The sequence below is a fragment of the Elgaria multicarinata genome, chromosome 3 (assembly GCF_023053635.1).
Source record: "Elgaria multicarinata webbii isolate HBS135686 ecotype San Diego chromosome 3, rElgMul1.1.pri, whole genome shotgun sequence".
Classification (NCBI taxonomy): Eukaryota; Metazoa; Chordata; class Lepidosauria; order Squamata; family Anguidae; genus Elgaria; species Elgaria multicarinata.
The window spans coordinates 125,181,317-125,201,778 of NC_086173.1; the positions used below are offsets into that span (position 1 = coordinate 125,181,317).

Consider the following 20,462-nt stretch of genomic DNA (forward strand, 5'->3'; position numbering starts at 1 on the left):
CTTGCCAAACAAAAGTCAGAAGGGAGGCATCCAGACTGAATGAAAGGCAAAAAGAGAACACATTTTCATAGGCGCCAAAGGGAAACTATTCTGATTGAATCCATTTCGGAGATGAAAGCTCCTTCAGCAGCTCCTTCTTATAAAATGCAAATGCTGAAAGCAGACAAGGAGAGCAAACCTATGATCCCTGCATGAGCGTTCTGGGTCCATAAGCTCAGATTCCCTCTTCTGAGGTCCGAGACAGTGTTCCAGAGCTCCATCAGATGGGGGGAAATCACGCTTCCCTGCTATCGCTTCTCCACCCCTGCTTTCATTGCTTTATACTTCCTCTTTCAAAAGAGGAAGTAAACAACATGCACATGGCCCATTCAATGGGCTGTTCTGATCATGCTGCTTCTCCTGCACACAGCAGGAGATAGCAGCAACTTCCATTTAAAAAACATATATTGGACTTCCTGGGGTTTTTTTGTGGCACAAGGAAGGCCAACAGGGGCGGGAAGCATGTGGGAGGCAGACAACATTGTGAGATGGACCTGAGGAAATCTTTGAGTGCCCAGTAATGAGCATGCAATAAAGCATCTGATGGAGCACCCAATCTCAAAAGGGGGAGTTGGAGATCTACCCCCTCACTCTCTGGAAAATAGACCAAGGGGAGGAGGATGTTCTCAGGGCATTCCAGTTGGTGGGGGGACGGGACGGACAATACGATAGAGGCCAGGATATATCCTAAGCCACTTCCAGCCTCCTTACCTCCCCCTCCAAAGTGCCTTTGCTAGGTGAGCTGAAATCATAGCCAGCATCTTTTTAAGATAGCTTAGTCTGTTTTCAGCATTTGCATTTTATAAGTTGCCCCCCAGCATAGGAGCTTATGTCTCTGAAACACAGGGCATAATTGAAAATCTGTTTGCCCTTTGCATTTTGTTCAAAGATGATTGCTGCCATTTTTAATTGCCTCCCCACACGCACACTTGTAGTAGTACTTTGACATGCAGAAGGTAAACCTTTTCCTGACATGGTGATAAGTGGCGGGAATGTTTTACCAGCTTCCTGCTAATGACACAAGAGCATGGCTGTTAAAAAAGAAGCAACTCTACCATCAGGAAGGATTGGAGAGAGGCTCTTCTCCTTTGTAACCCCAGTCTAAGATAGCACCCAGTCTCAGGGTTGGCCCAAGACATTTTGCTGCCTGAGTTGAAGCACAAGGTGATGCCCCACATTGTGCATACAGAAGCCAATGAGACTGGACCAGCAGTTGAGTGTTATTTCAATGCTGGCAATGGGACAGTGACCTTCCTTGCTTCTGAGGGCAACAAGCTATCTTAAGGAACACAAGGAAGGCTGTGTATTATACACACAGAATCATAGAATAGTAGAGTTGGGAGGGGCCTGTAAGGCCATTGAGTCCAACCCATTGCTCAATGCAGAAATCCACCTTAAAGCATACCTGAAAGATGGCTGTCCAGATGCACTGACACGCAGAAGGTTCAAAGTTCAGTCCCTGCAATCTCCATGCAGGGTTGGAAAAAGCTCCTGTCTAGAAAGCCACGGCCAGTCAATACCTTACTGAACTTGATGAACCAATGCTTGGACTTGATATATGGCATCTTTCTAGGTTCCATTTAGCACACCAGCCAAACCTGAAGCATGCTCATAGAAAAGACACAGCATCATGAATTTAACAGGTTCTTCTAAGGTTTAATTAAATTTTATAGAACTCTTAATGTGCAAAATGTTTTAATCCATATCTCATTATAAAGCCTTTTAAATCAGCAGAACGACAACAAAGTAGGCCATTATTATCACCATTTTAAAGATTAGGAACTGAGGACAAATGAGAGTGAGTGGCTCAAGGTGTTCCACTTAGTTGAGGACTTGGAGTCAGTCACAAGAGACTATTGGTTGGTACTCCTGTGAACACCCTAGTACAAATGCATTGCTACATCTGTGCAACTTCAGGAGGAATAGGGATCATAATTCATAAAGGCACTTTCACACCTGATGCGTTGCTCATGTATTTTATACTTAGTTAGTCAAAGCTAAGTGCAAGAAGCCTCCTATGTATAGGTGTTGAGTGAATAGGTAGTTGTACCCAAAACTCCATTGATTGCAACCACATGTATTTTATACTGTTGATCTCCACCTCAATCAGGATGGAGAAGCGGGTAAGAAATTATTGTTGTTGTTGTTGTTGTTGTTGTTATTATTATTATTATTATTATTATTATTATTATGGAACAGGTACAGAATGATGGGATATCCCCCTAAACACTATGGGCCCATTCAGAAGACACCTTAAATCACGGCTTCAACCATGGTGGTTAAGCCAGAAAGCTAGGTCGTGTTCAGTAGACACCTTAAACCATGGCTTTAACCACAGTGAATAAGGCTTTTCACTTTATTCGCCATGGTTAACGCCATGGTTTAAGGTGTCTTCTGAACAGGGTCAGTGTAATGTCTTTGCAGTGCTAGCTCATCATCATGGTTAGTTTTTGTTTGTTCATTTTGCTGATTGCATTAGAGTCAGGTGAATAAAATCTTTCTTGATATGGAAGACTATGTATTTTCTTGGTGATCGTTTTCTGCCCTACTGTCAACTAGAATTGCCACGTTTCCACCAATTTGTCTGTAGTGCTCCTATGCATTTATCAGTTATGGGCATCCAACAGATGTAGCTTTTCTTATAATGGAGTTGCAGTGATGGAAAATACTGAATAAATGTCGTGCAATTATACAGTGATAAAAGTTATGGGAGTCCTGCCCCACCCCACACCCTGCCAGCCCCACACACACCAAAGTGGCAAGCCTACTTTGCTACTGTAGGTTACTTTTTCCCTTCTGTGAATTATGTATCACAGAATCTTAGTATTTGCCCTGCAGTCTTGAATCAGCTGTCCAGTCAGTTTCCCATTTTGTTTAGAAATTATATGAGAAATAAAGAGAAAGGAAAATTACTACAAGAATTCGATCTAGAAGTAGCAAAAGGGGGAAGCAAAAGAGCCCTTATATTGCGGAGTGTTAACAATGGGAATTACAAACTGCTAAAATGCATACATCCCAATTTTTAGTACCGACACATAATTCAGGATCCCCAAACATGCCTGTTTACACTGCAGGGAAAGCAGTGCTAATGGTATCAAAACATGTTTTGCAGCCTTAAAAGAAGTGTGTGGGGGAGAGAGAAGGTTTTCAATTGGATTATTGCTGCAGACTTGATTCGCCTCATTGAATTTACAGAGAAATCCATGAAAAGAAAACAGAGAATGGAAAAATAGAAGGTCATCATTCTTATTGGCATAATTCATTCAACAGAATGTGGTCAACATAAATGCCGTAGATAGACCTGCACCAACTTTGAGCAGTAGACAAAAGAATATCAGGAAAAGTCCGGGTTTGGTGTTTATTTATTTTTTAAAGAAGAAATTATAACATTTTTATTATTTCTTTGTTAACTGCTTGACTGGAAGCAATGACTAAAATCAAACTGCTTAGATATTAGGCTAGTGGAATTCCTGTGCCCTAGTTTCCTATACTGCTCTGAGCTGAATGGGTTCAGTTCTCAGTACCCCACTTCAAGGATGATATTGGGAAACCCCAAAGGCAAAGAATTCAGGGAGAGCTGCAAAGCCATTAAAGGAACCAGGAGACTTGAAAATACTAAGGGAATTGGATAGACAACAGAAAATAAAATGAAGACAGTGTGTATGCATACCATCGACCATGTTCATACTATCCATGGAGGAAAGGAAAACAAATAGTCTTAGACATAGGAAGGTGAATTTACACAAAACTTTAGGGGACAATAAAAAAAAGGGGGAAGTCTCTCATTCTTTTTTAAAATAGTTTTTTATTCTTTTCAATACTTAAACATACATCAGTACAATAACAGGGGGAAAAAACCAACATTACATAAAAATTTAGTAACCTTAATAGCATATTTTCTAATTAAATGTTGACATAATCATACTTAACATAAAAAGCATATTTTCTTATTAAATGTTAACATAATCATACTTAACATATAAAGTGGAAGTCTCTCATTCTAAGAGCAGCTGATCAAAGGACAAAGCTGGCTAAAGAGCTTCCTGGGAGGATTTTAAAGAAAAATCCAGTTCTCAGATTATGGTGGAAGACGTAGAGGTACCCTTAATGAAATCTGTATATCTTGTGACTCCTCCCAATTGTAGCCAAAATCAAACCACCCCTAGCCTTCTAGAATGATAACTAAGGGGCCATCTTCCCTGCATAACTTCAGGATGCTTCAAGTGTCAAACATCCTTCCTTGGAGCAGCAATGTCTGATCTAATAGGTACTTTCCAGCAGCTAAAACGGTGAAGGGGTGCCCATGTCAGCCCCATTCCCAGTAAGTCCAGAAACATGTGCTACTCTGTGCAAGTGCATCTGGCTGAACATGCTTACAGTTTTCCCCATGACTGGAACCCTGCAAAATGTACAAATGTCTTTAAAGGAGCCAGGCATGCAGGATAACCATAGGTGGGATTTGCCTGTGTCTCACTATACTTGTAGCTGTCCTGTGAGAAGGCTGAATGCCTCCATAGACTGGGAATTTTAGTTGGGAATTACTCCCAGGTAAGTAGGCATAAAGTTGCAGTCCAAGGCTGGCTGTAAGAACATAAGAACTTATAAGACCAAAGGCCCATCTAGTTCTGCATTCTGGTCTCAAAGTGGCCAACCAGGTGCCTATTGGACAGGGTCTGCCCAAGAGAATTTTGCTGCCTGAAGCAAATGACAAGATAGTGCCCCCCCCCACACACACACACACAATTCCATGTCTAGAACACTGGTGATAGGACAGCAGCATCCACCACATCTGAGGGCAGTAGGCTAGTCTAGGGGTGGTGGTAGTGAAGCAGCCTGTGTGAGGCACACAAAGATCTACCCTCCTACACACTGCTTCCACTCCCTGCCCCCACCCCAGCAACTGCTGCCTGAGGCAGTCACGTCACTTTACCTCATGGTAGGGCTGACCCTGTGAATGAACACCACAGGGCATGGATAGGGGCAGGCGGCACATCTCCGTAATCTAATAATTATTAAATCTGATTATTTTGGCTATGAAGTAGAGTTGCATAATACAAATGCTCCTGCATGCTAACTGCAAAAAAAAAAAAAAAAAAGAGAGAGAGAGAGAGAGGTTTCTTTCTTGTTACGCCAATTCTGAACAGCGGATTTTGCTAACTCATAGATGACATAGCAAACTATAGCTGTATTAAGCTTCCATTTGGGGTGAATAATAACAGTACATAAGTTACATATTTCCGTTGTGTATTTCATCTAAGAGGTGCTTATTTTCTTGTGGAACATCACGGAACTGTGTCACTGAAGAAATTGTTCCTTTATGTAACATGAAGAATGTTTTTGTGAGATGATGTGTTTCATAGATTTTTTAAAAAAACAACAACTCACAGAGATAGCTTTTTTTTTAAAAAAAAATGAAGAGCAGGCAAACCATACATACAAGCCACAGCCAGCCCAGTGGTTTCTAGGCAACTGGATGCAGTAATGATACCACAGATATCTAAATGGCTCTAGTGGCCTAGAGTGGACTGTATATACTCTGGTCACCAGCTAGAGCTATAAGAGATATGGGTGCCGCTTGATTTTTATATTGTTTATATACTGACTTTTATATTGTTACTGGACTATTTGCTAGCTGCCAGAATAAAAGGCCCACATATCCTGCCACTTCAGCATTTTAAAAATTAGTAGTAGTAATATGCTTTGGATGCATATTCTATGCTTCACATAGAAACATAACAAGCTGCCTTATACTGAGTCAGACCATTGGTCCATCTAGCCCAGTATTGTCAACACTGACTGACAGCAGTTCTCCAGGTTTCAGGTGGGATTCATTTCCTTGGTCTACCTGGAGAAGCCAGGGATCGAACCTGGGAACTTCCGCATGCAACGCATGTGCTCTGTCTCACTGAGCTATGGCCCCTTTGTACAGGACTACTCCCTGGATCTGCCCATTAAAAATTGGCTCTTCATCTATCCCTTAACTCCACACCCTAACCCAGGGGTGGGCAGTTGGGGACTACATTCCTCTACCACACTGCCTGCAATATTGCCAGCAAACTGCTATAGAAACTCAAAAGGATCATATATTGCTTTAGAGACGCAAGCTACAGAGACTCAAATGGTCATATTTTACTTGAAAACAAACTAACTTCGGCACTTCTCAGTCTCTGTAGCAGTTTTCTGCTGAATTTCAGTGGTATAATGCCAATGTTTTTGGCTGCTGTGGCACAGAATTTAAGCACTGGTGTAAGCAGCCTTTGTGGCCATGGGGGGGGTGTATTTGGTCTCTGGGCTACCTGTTGCCCACCCGTGCCGTACCCAAAGAGCTCTTCCTCACAAAGAGCCCAGGGTGGCTAACAACCTGCCTCAAGCACAATATACCGCATTACAGTCGTGACTGTAAAATAACAAACATAGAATAAAATACAATAAAACCATCCACTCAATTCATCAATCAAAAAACAAATGGAGCACTTGTCTATACATACCCAAAGCTTGAATAAATCTTTAACTGGCGCCTAAATGGCAATAGTGTGACATAGGACTCCTCAGGGGATAGCAGAAAACAAGGAGTCATGTTCCTTTCTCTGCCTTTTAAAACAAAGGAAGGAAAGTCAGAAAAAGAGGGTGGGCCAAAGGATGATACATTGAAAAATTAAACTGAATTGGAAGAGAGGGCAGTGAGTTGGAGTGGAGAAAGGGATGGTTCTGTAATGGCAGGAGAGAAAACGAATGTTTTTATTGTATTATTGGTTGTTTTAGTACAGTTGTTACCTGCCCTGGCATTTTTGTTTTGTCATGAAGGGTGGAATATAAAGTGAATGAATGAATGAATGCTTCTCCTTACAGAGCCCACCAATTCTCCTGTAGATTTTGGTCATTCCTTCCCCTCCAGGGACCCACAGCTAAAAGCTGCACTAACATAACTGCGAAAGTGCTGTTCACTTCTGTTTGCAGCAGCATTTTGGTAGTAAGCGACCCTATATTATATACAGTATGTAACCACTATGAACCTTTTGTTTGTCTTCCATCCATAGCCAGTCCCTCCTAGCAAGCCCATTTGACTCACTCAGCAACCTCCACACTTGAATCCCGTGAACAAAGGCAACTGGAAATTTAAAAAGAAAAAAGGTCTGCAACTCCAAGGCTGCTTTCAGGCAGAGGCTTCTCAAGGTGTAGTTGAATCGGTTCACCTGACAACTGCAAGCCACATGTGGTCTATGAAGACAAGCCTCCTGCTGATACCTGCCAGCCCAAATAGAAGGTGGGAGGCCAGGATCACAAGCATAAGTCAGTGGCACATTCCCAAAGATGGGCTGTGGCATTGAACTTCTGTGCCGACTGGGATCTCTTTCCTTGGGTAGTTTTGTCCCCACTTCAGGTTCAGTACTGTAGGAGATGTAAATACATGGGCATTTGCTAAATGTCTACACAGTGTGGTCACAAGATACAAAAGAAAACAGGCTTGACTTTATTTGATACTAGAGGGGGCACTGAAGTCAACAAGATAAATGCATCTTCTAAGAGCCTGCTGGTATTTTCTGCTTCTTCCATTTTCATCAATGTCTCTGCATTTTGTTTGTGTGTTTGTATTTGCCCTATATAATGCTGTGGTTTTCTTCTGATTACACTGTGACTTTGAATTGTGATGGACTATCTTATAAACAACACACTTGACAAGAATTTTGCACCTCATACCAGTTCCTACACTTGCATCATACAATAGCTGATTACACACCATTCTATCTGGAGTCAACAGTCAGGTTGCTCACAAGTTGCTCACTCTTTTGGCAACAGCACTCAAGTAAGAGCAATGATCATGACATCTGGGGACTATCTGAACATGCCATCATTTCCAAGGCTGAGCATGCTATCATTTCCAAGGCTGAATATGCCACCATTCCCAAGGCTGAACATGCTATCATTTACAAGGCTGAATACGCCATCATTGCCAAGGCTCCAATCCCTTTAATAATGATGTTTGATTTTGTATGGACAAAGGGAGAAATAAGAGGTTGGATTGCCATATAATACTGCTGCAGTGGTTAAAATAGGTCCATGCACAAATTTATTAAAGTCCTCCCTTGCCTCTGATCAACCTAGTCTTAAGGAAGAGACCCTCACTTTTGAAATGCTGAATCTGAAAACCTTTGGCTATTGGCAACTTCTGGGGTGACTATTCCATTCCTACATACGCATTCTACCAAACATCATTAAGCCAATTATAGAGGTCTGTCTTTCGATATAAAGTGGCCAATGACATTTTCAATGTGGCATGGACTGATCTCCTGCATATCTCTTTCAGTTAATTCCTCTCAATCAGCTTTACAGCTCCCATCACCCCTGACCATTTGCCACACTGATGAAGCAAGATGGGAGTTGTAGTCCAATTCAAGATTGGGCAAAGTTGCTTCCAGATGCTCACCACTGGGAATGTGTACATTCATGGTCCAGTCTTTGACAACAAAGTCCACACTTTGCTTCTTGCATGGGGCTTGAGAGCAGGGCTCACTGACAAGCAACATAGCCCTCTCACATGCACATGACTTAACATTGTGCATGCAACAACAGAAACCACTTGCTTACTGTCACAGTCGTCATGTTTGGCCAAGATATCTTCTCTACCTACAGTGCACTGACTCAAATATCATGTTTCTCAAGTGGCTTTAATTATAGACTTCCTGTCTCTCAATATTATGACAAGGTTCATCATATTCTCATCCCCCGGACACTCTCTGTATTGTCGTTTGTTGAGATTATTTTGTGTATTGCTATAAACAGAAACAATAGCTTCTGATACAACAATAGTGTACATTTTGTTAAGATGGATCAATGCCTTGAGGCAAAACCAGATTTTAAAGGCGGAAACTTAAAACATTGTGCCTGCAGGTTCACGTAGTTAGTACTGCCCAGTCCCAATAATAAATCTGCCTTGTGTAAACATTGATAGCATGGAACCAAGGAAACAGAAGGGATGAAGGCTAGGAGGAGGGAAAGAAAAAGTCTGAGGCCAGGTAATTCTCCATGTTATAAACAAAAATGGAGAATAACTGCATTACAAATGGGGACCACAACTGATATACAAAAGAGCAAAACTTTGCAGGTTTCATAGAAACAGCCCTAGGTAAGACAACTGTGACCGGCCAATCTGGGACAACCTTCCCCAACCTGGTGCCCTCCAACCTCCAGATGCATTGGGACTAAGCCTCCCATCATCCCCAGCCAGCATAGACATACCAGCTAGAGGTGATGGGGGTTATTATTATTATTATTATTATTTATTTATATAGCACCATCAATGTACATGGTGCTGTACAGATAACACAGTAAATAGCAAGACCCATCTGGAGGGCTCATGGATGTGGAAGGCTGTTGTAGGGCAACTCCCTATGGACAAGGTGTGCACAAGTTCTAGCTTTGGACAAGTCAGAGAGTGAGAAATGACCTTTCACGTTCTGTACAGAGGAAGTTACCTGCACCATTCCTGGCTCAGCCCAACAGGCCTTTTTGTGTGTGTTTTTTTAAAGTTTGTTCTTGATGGAATCCTCATGGTCAGCTCTTCCTTATCATCCTGAAGGCAAGCTTGAGTTCCAGGTAGACACCTGAAGGCCAGTTCGTGCTTTCGTGTGCATCAGTTGATGATTCAGCACTTAATGGCTTGTGGCAGAATGTGTGACTGACTCGGCGGAAAAGTATTGTGCATGAAATGAAATGAACTGTTTTTAACTGTGGTGTTTGATCTCCACTGGCTCATTTACATCTGCAATACACAGCTTGATACTGCATTTATGAAGAGATAATTATGGATGTGTGTGAGCTAGCCCCAAGGGTGGCTGATTGGCAGGCTTTATGCCACATTCACCATCCCTCAAACTATGCTCACCCTCCCTTGTCCTGGAGGCTTGGCAGAGCATTCATCTTTGCAGACTGTGAATCATAAGCTTATATAATGCCCATATCCCATATATCTCCATAACTATCCAGACATTATTCTTCCACATAGCTCATCTAATAATGATCTAGTTCAGATGTAATTGGAGACCACGGTGTCCTGCTACTTGAATGAGAAGCAGTGAGCCTTGGGCCTGCACTTTCCCCACTTCCCTCTTCTTGCACAGCCACAAGAGGAGAACAGAAACATCAACTTTGCCTTTTAAATGAGCCACAGTTTCCTGCTACGTTTGAGCTTGGGCAACTGTGGTTTGCTTAAACTCTATTTATTTATTTTTTATTTATTACATTTATATACCGCCCCACAGCCGAAGTTCTCTGGGCGGTTCACAAAAGTTAAAACAGTAAACGTTAAAAAGTATACAAAATTTTAAAACCATCAGAAACATAAAAACAACATGGTTTTGGAACTTGGTTTGCTCACACTAACTAGAGTCTACACAAGCCACAGTTCCCTGTGTTTTGATGTTAATAGGAAATTGTGATCTGTTTTCCCATTACATGTGATCTGAGCCAATAGCTACATGAGACAGCAGCTCAGCCTATTGCTAGTGATGCACTTCTCACAGATATATAAATAAGAACTAGTTCTTGGGTTGCAATTGTACTACAATTCAGTACCAGGTATATAAAGCCCAATTTCAGTTTTCAGTGGATCGTTGTAGATAACAATGAATCATTGTAGATAACTGCAATCTTGGATGCAGTTAAGAGGGACAGATCCTGCCCCTGCCCCCTACGCCATATTCTGTTGTAGTGTAAAATAATGGCTTTTTGAAAATGATGATTCCACTGCTCATCTATACATATATTTTATTCTATATTATTCTAATTTTTCCATCGTTACCAGAAAATGTGTGGCTGAAAGGCAGGCTGGTTATGTTTCTGCATACAAATTAAGAAGAGCACCACTACTGCATTAAAAAAGGATTCCCCAGCCCTTTTTTCTTTTTTTTAGTCATGTGTATATTTGCATCCTCTTTCTAAGCCATTCTATTCCTGTTGGTAGGTTTAGGCTTGTGGTTGGTTCCCACTTCCCTTCTAAGCCACTGGTGATGATGCATGAAGGGTAAACTCTTACTGCCTTCATGTTTACATCTTCAGCTGTTGAAAAATCCTGGACTGAGACTCACTCAGAGTTGGGTTATAAATGTAATAGAAAAATAAAGTTCTGCAATTTTTTGTAGAACTTTTTGTACAAGCCTTTGTATTTTAAAACTGAGAAATGTTGCCAACTTGTGTGAACCAACACTTGGACATAAACACTATGACCTGATTTGCATATAACACTAACCCATGGTTGAATTCTGGATTGCTGTGTAGTATTAACCCTGCCACACTAACAAACCATGGTTGAATACTGGATTGCTGTGTAGTATTAACCCTGCCACACTAACAAACCATGGTTGAATTCTGGATTGCTGTGTAGTATTAACCCTGCCACACTAACAAACCATGGTTGAATTCTGGATTGCTGTGTAGTATTAACCCTGCCACACTAACAAACCATGGTTGAATACTGGATTGTTGTGTTGTGTGAATCCAGCTGCACTAACAAACCATGGTCTGTTAGCCACAAACCATGCAGAAAGAGAACCAATGGTGAAAACTCAAATACACTTCCTTTGGTTTATGTAAATCCCAACAAACATTCCTAATGAAAAAGTGACCTTAATTAATTCCAAACCTTCAAGCCAATGCCTCTACACTTGTATTTCTAAATACAAGGGTATTTACAAGGGTATTACAAGGGTATTTCTAAATCTCCTTGTAAATAAAGTTGCAATAAATTCCATAGCATTAGTCCCCCTGCATCATCTGGAGTATGATACAAGACGTCTCTTGCCTATACCAATGTCTCAAATACATAGAATATATGATACACAGTAGTATAATGTATTTATAGCATAATCCAATGTGTGTGTTTTTCCTCAAATCTGTCTTTGGTGAAATAGGTAGGAAGAAGTATTTTGGTGGAGTGGGAGCTGAACAGATTTGGGAAAGACAGGAGGAGGAATAGAAAAGAGGGAGGAAGAGATAATCTGCTCAATTCTGAAGAATAGCATAGCTATGCCTATTGCAAGGGAAATAATTTGGAAGTGTTTTGGACAGTCATTTTGGATGCTGCTACTGCTGCTCATCATCATCATCATCGCAAAGACATGCAATTTAGGTCAGTATCGTTATACCCATAGATTGTTTTTGACTCCTGTCAAAAACAACAATAGGATCATAGAATCATAGACTAGTAGAGTTGGAAGGGGCCTATAAGGGGCAACCCCCTGCTCAATGCAGGAGTCCACCCTAAAGCATCCCTAACAGATGGTTGTCCAGCTGCCTCTTGAATGCCTCTAGTGTGGGATAGCCCACAATCTCCCTAAGTAACTGGTTCCATTGTCATACTGCTCTAACAGTCAGGAAGTTTTTCCTGATGTCCACCCCCAATGATGGGGATGTGGCAGGGATGGGGAGCGGTGAGACTCAAGAAGGGAGAGTGAAGAGTAATGGCAGAACAGAAGCCTCAAATGGAAGTAATGCAAGCACACCTGACCTGTAAAATATTCATCATCAGTCCAATCAAACCAAGCAGCAATTTCTATTCTTTCGGCAGAGCAATAACATGAGGTGATGATCATATGGGGGTCAAATAGAACAGAACCCATTTTCAGCATGTGTGTGTGTGTTTCTTTATTGCAATAAAGAGGGTTTATTGTGGCTAGCTCTGTGTCACAGTATGTAAGATCAATGCTGGAGACATAGTAGACATTGTTTCATTATAGGTTGTGGTGGCTTGAGCTTGTGGAAAAGCCTAAAGTGAATGCTGTTAAAATAGGACTTCCTCATCTACTGAATAGTATCCTTCAACCCGAACTGAGATGGCCCAGGAGATAAGGCACTTTTAAACTCTCACTGTCATCCAGGGTTGGCCCTAGGATAAGTAGCGCCCCGGAAACCTGCCTTTGGTTCTGCTCCAGTCAGTTTTGCAGGGCGACCCAAAGGTTTCATGGGGCCTGGCACAGGTGTGATGTCCATTAAGAAAGACATTGCTCAACACCTTGATCTCTCATGAACAGATAGCCTGAAAAAGCACATTCTGAGCAGTGGTAGTGCACCGTGCGCCACAGCAGGTTTGTCGCAGTTCCTCTCTTTCAGTAAGCATTCTTGATTTTAGAATATCCATTATATTATCTTTAAAAATAATAAAGAAAACTTATAAACAAAAATGGTATTCAGCCAACCGCTTCCAGCTTTTTTTAAATTATTATTTATATAGTGCTTATAATGTTTATGGTATTTGAAGCACTAAGCGCTTGGTAACATTGCCTCAAAATAAACTGGTGTTCCATTGATTTCTCATTAAATACATTAAAACAACAAGCCAAAAACAAAACAAAAATCGTCCCTGAACTCAGCTTGGTGCCCTCCTCAGCTCAGTACCCCGGGCAACCGCCTAGCTCACCCACCCCTAAGGCTGGCCTGCCATCATCCTTCAAGAATGAAATGAGGAATAGAAAATGCATAATCGCCTTCTGCTCCCCGCCCCCTTCCCTGACCTCCAGTCACTTAAACTCTTAATCCCACTTATAAAGAGGAAAGATGTGTGAGTTAAAATCCCTACCACAGTGGAACCAATTGTGTTTGTGAGGGCTGTTTTGTGGATCCAGGATGAACAAACAGGCTCCCTTTCCATTAGATCTGACTGGATTCACACCTGGAACGTTTGTTCCCCCTTGATTTGAGGGAATGATGCATCGTTAGGAATGTATCATTGCAAGATTCTTCCAAGCAGGAGGTCTAAACTCTGCTGCATCTTTCAGGGAAGAGAGCTTGGGAAGAATGCAGAAAGGCAGCTACAGCCAGAAATCCTTGCTCTTTAACATGGACACCTGGATGGAAACTGAAATCCTGCTATAAGTAATTGAACAGAGTAGATTGTGGCACTGGCAAGAGAATCAGAGGGAGAAGGGTTTGATGGAAGAAAGATGAGAGCAAGCCTCCTGCGGATGTGAATTGGGGCACTGGATTTAAAACTCTGGAGATAGATGTGGGGAAAGCATCAAGGAAAACTTCCCAAATGGAATTGCAGCTCAGAAAAATGCAATTCTGACTCATCCCTGGAAAGCACCAATGGATTCTTCCATTATCAGAGGGTTTACAAAAACAAAACAAAACTGGAGAAGAATCTTTGCACGCCTATTTAGGAACAAATAGAAGATCTTTGATTTTGCTTGATACAAAATCTCCACCCCCCATATCTGCTTTCGAGAAGATCTTCTGAATGGCAGGGTAGGAAGAAACATAATTAAGAAAATCCACTTTCAGTAGAAGGATCAGATGGGAAAAGAGAGTGGACTGGAAATTTCCGGGGGGGGGGGCAGAGTGAGATCCCACCCTCCTGCTCTCGAGGGGAACCGCTGCTTCAGCTGGGGGCGGGGGAGGGTTTGCCCCTCACTCCGTCTGTGATCGTTGGTGAGCAGCAGCCCTTGAGCTTCCCGGCATCTCGCACGTTGCAACTGCGAAGCCCCCGCCCCCCCCCTCCAGCGCCAGCCAGCGTTTCCCGTAGAGACGCCAGAAGCGACGCGGAAGCCGATTGAGCCCAGACCCACCGACAACCCCCCCCCCCCATCTCCCTCCTCATGGCTTTGGGAACGAGGAGGGAAAGAGGGCAGGGCCGGGAGGAGGGGAGGATCCCGGGCAGCGCTGCCCCTCCTCCGCCTGGCGCCAGCCTCCTCATTCCTACCTTCTCCGACCCGCCCCTGACCCAGGCGGCGGTGGTCCGGACCCGCCTGCGGGGAGAAGGGGAGGGAGGCTGGCGCGCCCCAGGCCAGGCGCTTAGGAAACGCCGGCGCGGCAAGTCCGCGTTGGGCAGCGCCTGGCCAGGAGCAGCAGGACAGGGCAGAGCCCGACTGGGCAGCAGCGCAGGCTACAGGTGGAGGCCTCTCCCCGGCCAGCCCAGCCTCCTCCTGCCCCACTTCCCCGGCCCTGGGCAGCGACCCCGAAGCCTGCCTTCCCCCAGGGTCTCTGCTTTCCCCAACTTCGACGACCCCTCCGAACCCCTCGGCGGAAGAGTCAAGGTATGCGAATTAGACGCCAGATAACAGTGTCTCTCCCCCACAACACGCAAACACACACCTCCGAACAGGTCTTCTCTCCCTGCCCGCTTCTTTCCACTAACATTACCGTGTGTGAGAGCGAGAGAGCTGTCAATGTCCTATTTGGAACCCCCTTGGAATTTCAAGATTCGGATTTCTCCCCCCACCCCGCATCCCCCTCTCGCACACACAGGGAGCTTCCTCTGTGGAAAACTTCCTCGCTCTAGAAAACCTTTGCTTTCAGCTAATTACATCGCCTTTCTCGCCCCCCCCCCTCTTTCTTGGATTTAAGGCCATGGACTTCTAAAGAGCCAGGATGGTCCGTATTTCGGAATTTGTTCCTGGATAAGAGGTTATTACAGTGAAGGCTGATGGCTCCGATTTCGGTGGGGCTCCGAATCCATAATAGGTTTCAGTCAGAAACAGCCAGGACTCTGTGTTAGCCAAGGTGCAGATACCTTGGACTGCTCCTTTAGTGGTCTGTCTGTTTCTGACTGAAACCCAAGGTAGATACACACACACACACACACACACACACACACACGAAATCGAAGCCAAAAAAACCCACTGGGTTGTTGCGATGATGATGATGATGATGATGATGATGATGATGATGATGATGGGCTTTATCTCCAGATACTGGAGCACAACTTGGTCCCGAAGAAGGACTCGCTTTCAGGACTGCTTCAACTTCAGCACTGGGAACCGCGGAAAACATGTTCATATCACCGGCAAGGGAAATTCAGTTTGGGGAAGGGCGAAGCCCAGACAGAGGAATGCAATATAAAAGACAAGCGCACGTGGAAGCCAAGCTTCAGCAACACACACACACACACACACGAGCTCCCGTACTTTAATCCGGCTTTCTCCGCCCATTTCTCGCCACTCGAGGGAGGCGTTAAAAGCTCCAGCAGTCCGGGTACCGGTAAGTGCCGGAATATCTCCCTCCCCTCGCATTCTTTCACACGCTGATTCGGATTCTGAAATCGACGGGACTGACACAGAGAAACTGACCAAGTGCCCAGGTTGATGGTTGAGAGTTGCTTAGTTACGGGCTTGGTTTTCCATTAAAAAGATATATTGCTGCTAAAACAGTTTCCCTCTCCAAAGAAACCATTCAATCTATCTACCTGGCTTTATCTATCCATCCATCCAAATGAGTCAGTACTAATCAACTCTGGTTCCTATGGTACACACCTGGACAGGCAAAGCGTATTTCCAGAGGGAAAGTAGCCCCAAACGCACCCAACACAACACTCACATTATCTATTCAAATCCCCGCCCCCCTCTCTCTCCCGAGCACCCATTTACAAGTATGAGGGTTTAAACGCGAACAGAAAACGCTGAAAACGAAAAGGACGACCTAGTTGTTTATGGATTTCAGTCCCATCCCACGGCTGCTTTCCCCCTTGGGGTGACGCAGTCCAACCCCCAAAGCTACTAATCAAGGGCTGAGAAGAGAGGGCTTGCTGTTTCCGGGAAGATGCGCCGCCACGGAATCTCTGCGCCCTCATCCAACACCTCGCACGCTCCATGGTGGGAGCCACAGCCTGGCAGTGGCCGCATTGCCTTGGCTGACAGAACCATATCAGCCTCTCATGCAAACCCATGGAAACCATCGCCTTCTCTCTCCCTTTCTTTCCTCCCCCACTGATTCCTTCGCCTTCATTTACAGATCGCTCTTAGAAAATAGGATCATAAATCCAGAAAGTGCCAGGCAAGGATGGGTGTGTGCGTGCAGTAAATAATCCCGGGTGTGAGTGGAGAGAGGGAAGCTTGGAGTGGAAGGGAAACTGGGAAAAGAGAAACTGGGTGATGGGAAGGAGATGCAGAAGATGAATGAAACTACTTGAAAATTGGAGTGCACGAGCTGGGGGTGGGGCAGGGAGTGAAGGGACCCCGCAGCCTGGAAATGTGTCTCCGACTCCCATCTTGAGCGTCCAGGGGAACTCGGGGTGTCTCTCAGATCACGTCCTGCACAGACGGGTTCTCCCGAGGACGCCGAGCCCGCGTCTCCCTCAGCTCCCCCGCCACCGCCGCCACCACCAAGCACGTGCGCCCCTGTCTCCATCACCAGGCCGGCCGGCGCCCGCCCGCCCGCCAGGCGACTGCCAGCACCCCCGCGGCCCCGAACGGGCCGGAGCAGCTCCGCCGACCACCTGCTGCCGCCGCCGCCGCCGCGCGCCCCTACCTGGAAGAGCCGGAGGATGTTGGCGACCATGATGGAGACGGAGCTGCCCGAGGCGCCCACGACGCCCAGCACCTTTTCGGGCTTGACGAAGACGGGCGGCTCGCCGTTGGTGCAGCGCACGTCGGACGTGTCCTTCTGGATGAGCGCCTGCACGAAGGTGAGCGACTGCTCGAGCGCGTAGGTGTCCCGCGAGCAGGTGTCCAGGATGCGCGCGCCCAGGGTGACGTTGGGCAGCAGCTCGGGGTCGCTGTTGATCTGGTCCAGGGCGAAGAGCATGGCCTCCAGCCGGTGCACGCCGTCCTGCTTCTGGATGTCCCCGCAGGGCGCGCCCCCCGCCCCCTTGGCGTGCACGGGGAAGAGCCCCCCCAGCGTGATGTCGCCCTCCAGGCGGATGGAGTGCGGCGCGTACATCTCCTGGCCCCGCGCCGCCCACAGCGCCCACGCCAGCAGCCCCCAGGCGGGCAACTTCAGCCAAGTCGGCCGGGCCAGCATCGTGGCCAGCGCCGGGAGCGGGAGAGGGGCGGGCGGGCGGGCGAGCGATCCGGCGGGGCTCCCTGCCGCGAGGCTTCCCCCGGGGGCGGGCGGGCTGGCGGTGGGGCGAGGCGAGGCGAGGCGAGGCGGGAGGGCAGGTCCGTCTCCGTCGACGCGCCTCCGCCGCGATCCTCTTCCCGCCGCGGCTCAGCACTGGGCGAAGGGGCGGCCGGGCGGCCGCTTTAAATGCTCGGTCGGCTCCTCTCCGCCTCCCGCGCTCGCTCTCTGCCCACCTCCTTCTCCTCCTCCTCCTCCTCCTCCAGCCTTGCCTGCCTGGCTGCTCTCCCCGCGCGTCATTACGCAGAGATGCGGGCTGAGGTAACCGCCGCCCCGCCGCCAGGCGAGCCGAGGAGCAGAGAGCAGGAGGGGATAACGTCGGCAGGGATCGCGAGCGGTGGCGCGGGCGGACGGCGGCTTCCTCGGAGACGGACACCCGCGTATCGCCTCCCTCCCTGGATCTTTCGCGACTTCCCATCAGCTCGTTCTCCGGAAAGTAACGCTTCGAGATCCACCTGTTATCCCCTGCTGAATGGATCATGACCCCCGAGTCCTGGGTATTTCAGATCTGGCGACCCGCCAGAGAGACCGCAGGCCCCCTCCACCCGATCCCAAACTGTAAGCTCCTTGGTATGGATTGCGACCGACCAGTCTGTAATCGCCAATGTCAGGCTCAGTGTACAGGAGGCGAGGAATGGCTTTGTGCATTAATGTGAAACGGCAACCCTGCAATTATGTCCGGGATATTTATTTAGACTTAGTTGATGAATTCAAATGGGGCTTTAAGTGGTGAGTGGCTAAGTGGAGCTAGCCTGGATTCCAGGGTGCACGTCTTGATTTATCTCTGCTGATAACTGAGAAGTTATTTCCATCCCGGTGAGCATTATCGGAGGAAAACAAACGTTGCACTCTGCCAGTGTAAAACCGCGCCCTCATTAGTGGCAGTAATAATGCTCCAACCAGCAGTGTGGGGGGAACTGGACAATTATGCAGAAGTGGAAATGGGTCGTGTCTGAATTCCCTCTTAAAAGTATGTTCATCCGAGAAGAGCTCAGGGCTGTTCTTGCTTTCACTTAATGAGGTTTTTTGTTTTTGTTTTTAAGGTATGATGGCAGGGCCAGCAGCGTATTGTCCAACTGTTACATTTCATTCGCTCTGCAAACCCTGTGTGGATTCCTTAAGAGCTAGATCTCAAATTTTGCTATTCATAACTTCATTTTTGAAATTAAAAAAAGTGTTAAAATGCATATAGGGGTGCAGTGCCATGAGCTGAAAAAGTGTACACATTTAAAACACATCAAATATATCTATCTTGGCTTTATTTTAAAGCTAATGTATATATTCTTTAAAAAAAAACAAAAAAAACCTGTAACATAGCATACCATCTGCTGTCAAGGGAGAAGTAATGTGTCTGCAATAATACAATGAATCCTTTGTCGATTTAACTGGAGGCCCTATATTTTCTCTCAAGAGAAGTTGGCGATCAGGATTTACCCACCACACACACACACACCTTCCTTGGTGCCCACCAAGGTGCCATCACTGGGGGGTGGGGAGGGAGTGAACACATTTTCATAGCTGTATCTGCTATTGCTGTAAAGTAGGTTTCTGTTGGTGCTGAATAATATTCAATCATTAAAAGAAGCCAAAAAAAGAAAGAAAGAAAGAAAGAAAAGAAAGAAAGAAAGAAAAAAGAAACAAAGCCCACCTTACTGGTTTAAATGAGCAGAAGATAGGGCTTTGTCACCTTGGTCCAAACTCCACAAAGCTAGGAAACTGGAAGCTAAGGCTGATGCCTATCTGATGTGCCCCATGATCAGATGCTGTGCAATGTCACAAATTATGCTTGCTTACAACTTACCCTCTGTGCACCCACACTTTTCCTGGGTCTTTCAGTCCCCAATTCAGATGGGGAGGAGGGACTGCTGGGGACCAGCAATAATAGTCCACGTTGTCCTGGTCCTGTATTGCCTTATATATTGTGCCTGGGCCTGACTATATTGCTTGAGTAATCCTCTGCAAGGTGACACACATCTTTATTCTGTGAATTGACATTGTCCTTTGTCACACCTCCCATTTTGTGGTGGTGCCCAGGAGGGTTTCTCAAATTGCCAAATATGCTCATGGCCTAAACAGATTGCCTACCCCTGTTGAGAGCCAACACCTGAGCTGGTCTGGGGGTGGGGTGGGGGTAGGATTCAAAACAGTATTGTGAACATTTGGGATGTACACCAAGTAAGATGACTATTATCCACTGCTATAAGGCACAATCGTATGCATGTTTAGACCAATAAATAAATAAATAAATAAATCCTACCATTTGCAGCATTTCCCAGCCATCATGGCAATGGGAGGACTTTTTTTTCTGTCTAAACCCGCATAAGATTGCCTCTTTAATTGCTAACCTGAGGTGACGGAGGCTCTACCTGCCCTCAACTCATATCCTTATTCCATATTATCAGGCTGATAGGTGCTTTTGGTTAACTTGTATTGGAATATAGGCAGCTGCTTTAAATGTTCATCTAACCCAGAATTCTTTCCTCTGCTCTGACTTCCAGCAGAACAGATAAAGGTCTTCTCTGGCATGGTGACAGGCACTGGGTTGGGAGCCCCTTTCCATGACTTGATACCTCCAGTAGTGAGGCAATAAGCCTGTGTGC

At 45.6% G+C, this 20,462-nt stretch overlaps 1 protein-coding gene across 2 annotated transcripts in view; it reads right to left on the reverse strand.

Moving 5' to 3' along the window:
* GRM7 (glutamate metabotropic receptor 7) overlaps positions 1-17,697 on the reverse strand; it is a 530,576-nt gene extending 512,879 nt beyond the window's left edge. Inside the window, exon 1 of one of the 2 annotated variants that reach the window (XM_063121528.1) lies at positions 17,275-17,697. In XM_063121528.1, coding sequence (XP_062977598.1) covers positions 17,275-17,685 — 411 coding nt within the window. In that variant the 5' untranslated portion in view covers positions 17,686-17,697. The remainder of the gene's footprint in view (positions 1-17,274) is intronic. The other variant, XM_063121529.1, reaches the window with a different exon arrangement.
* Positions 17,698-20,462: the final 2,765 nt, after the last annotated feature.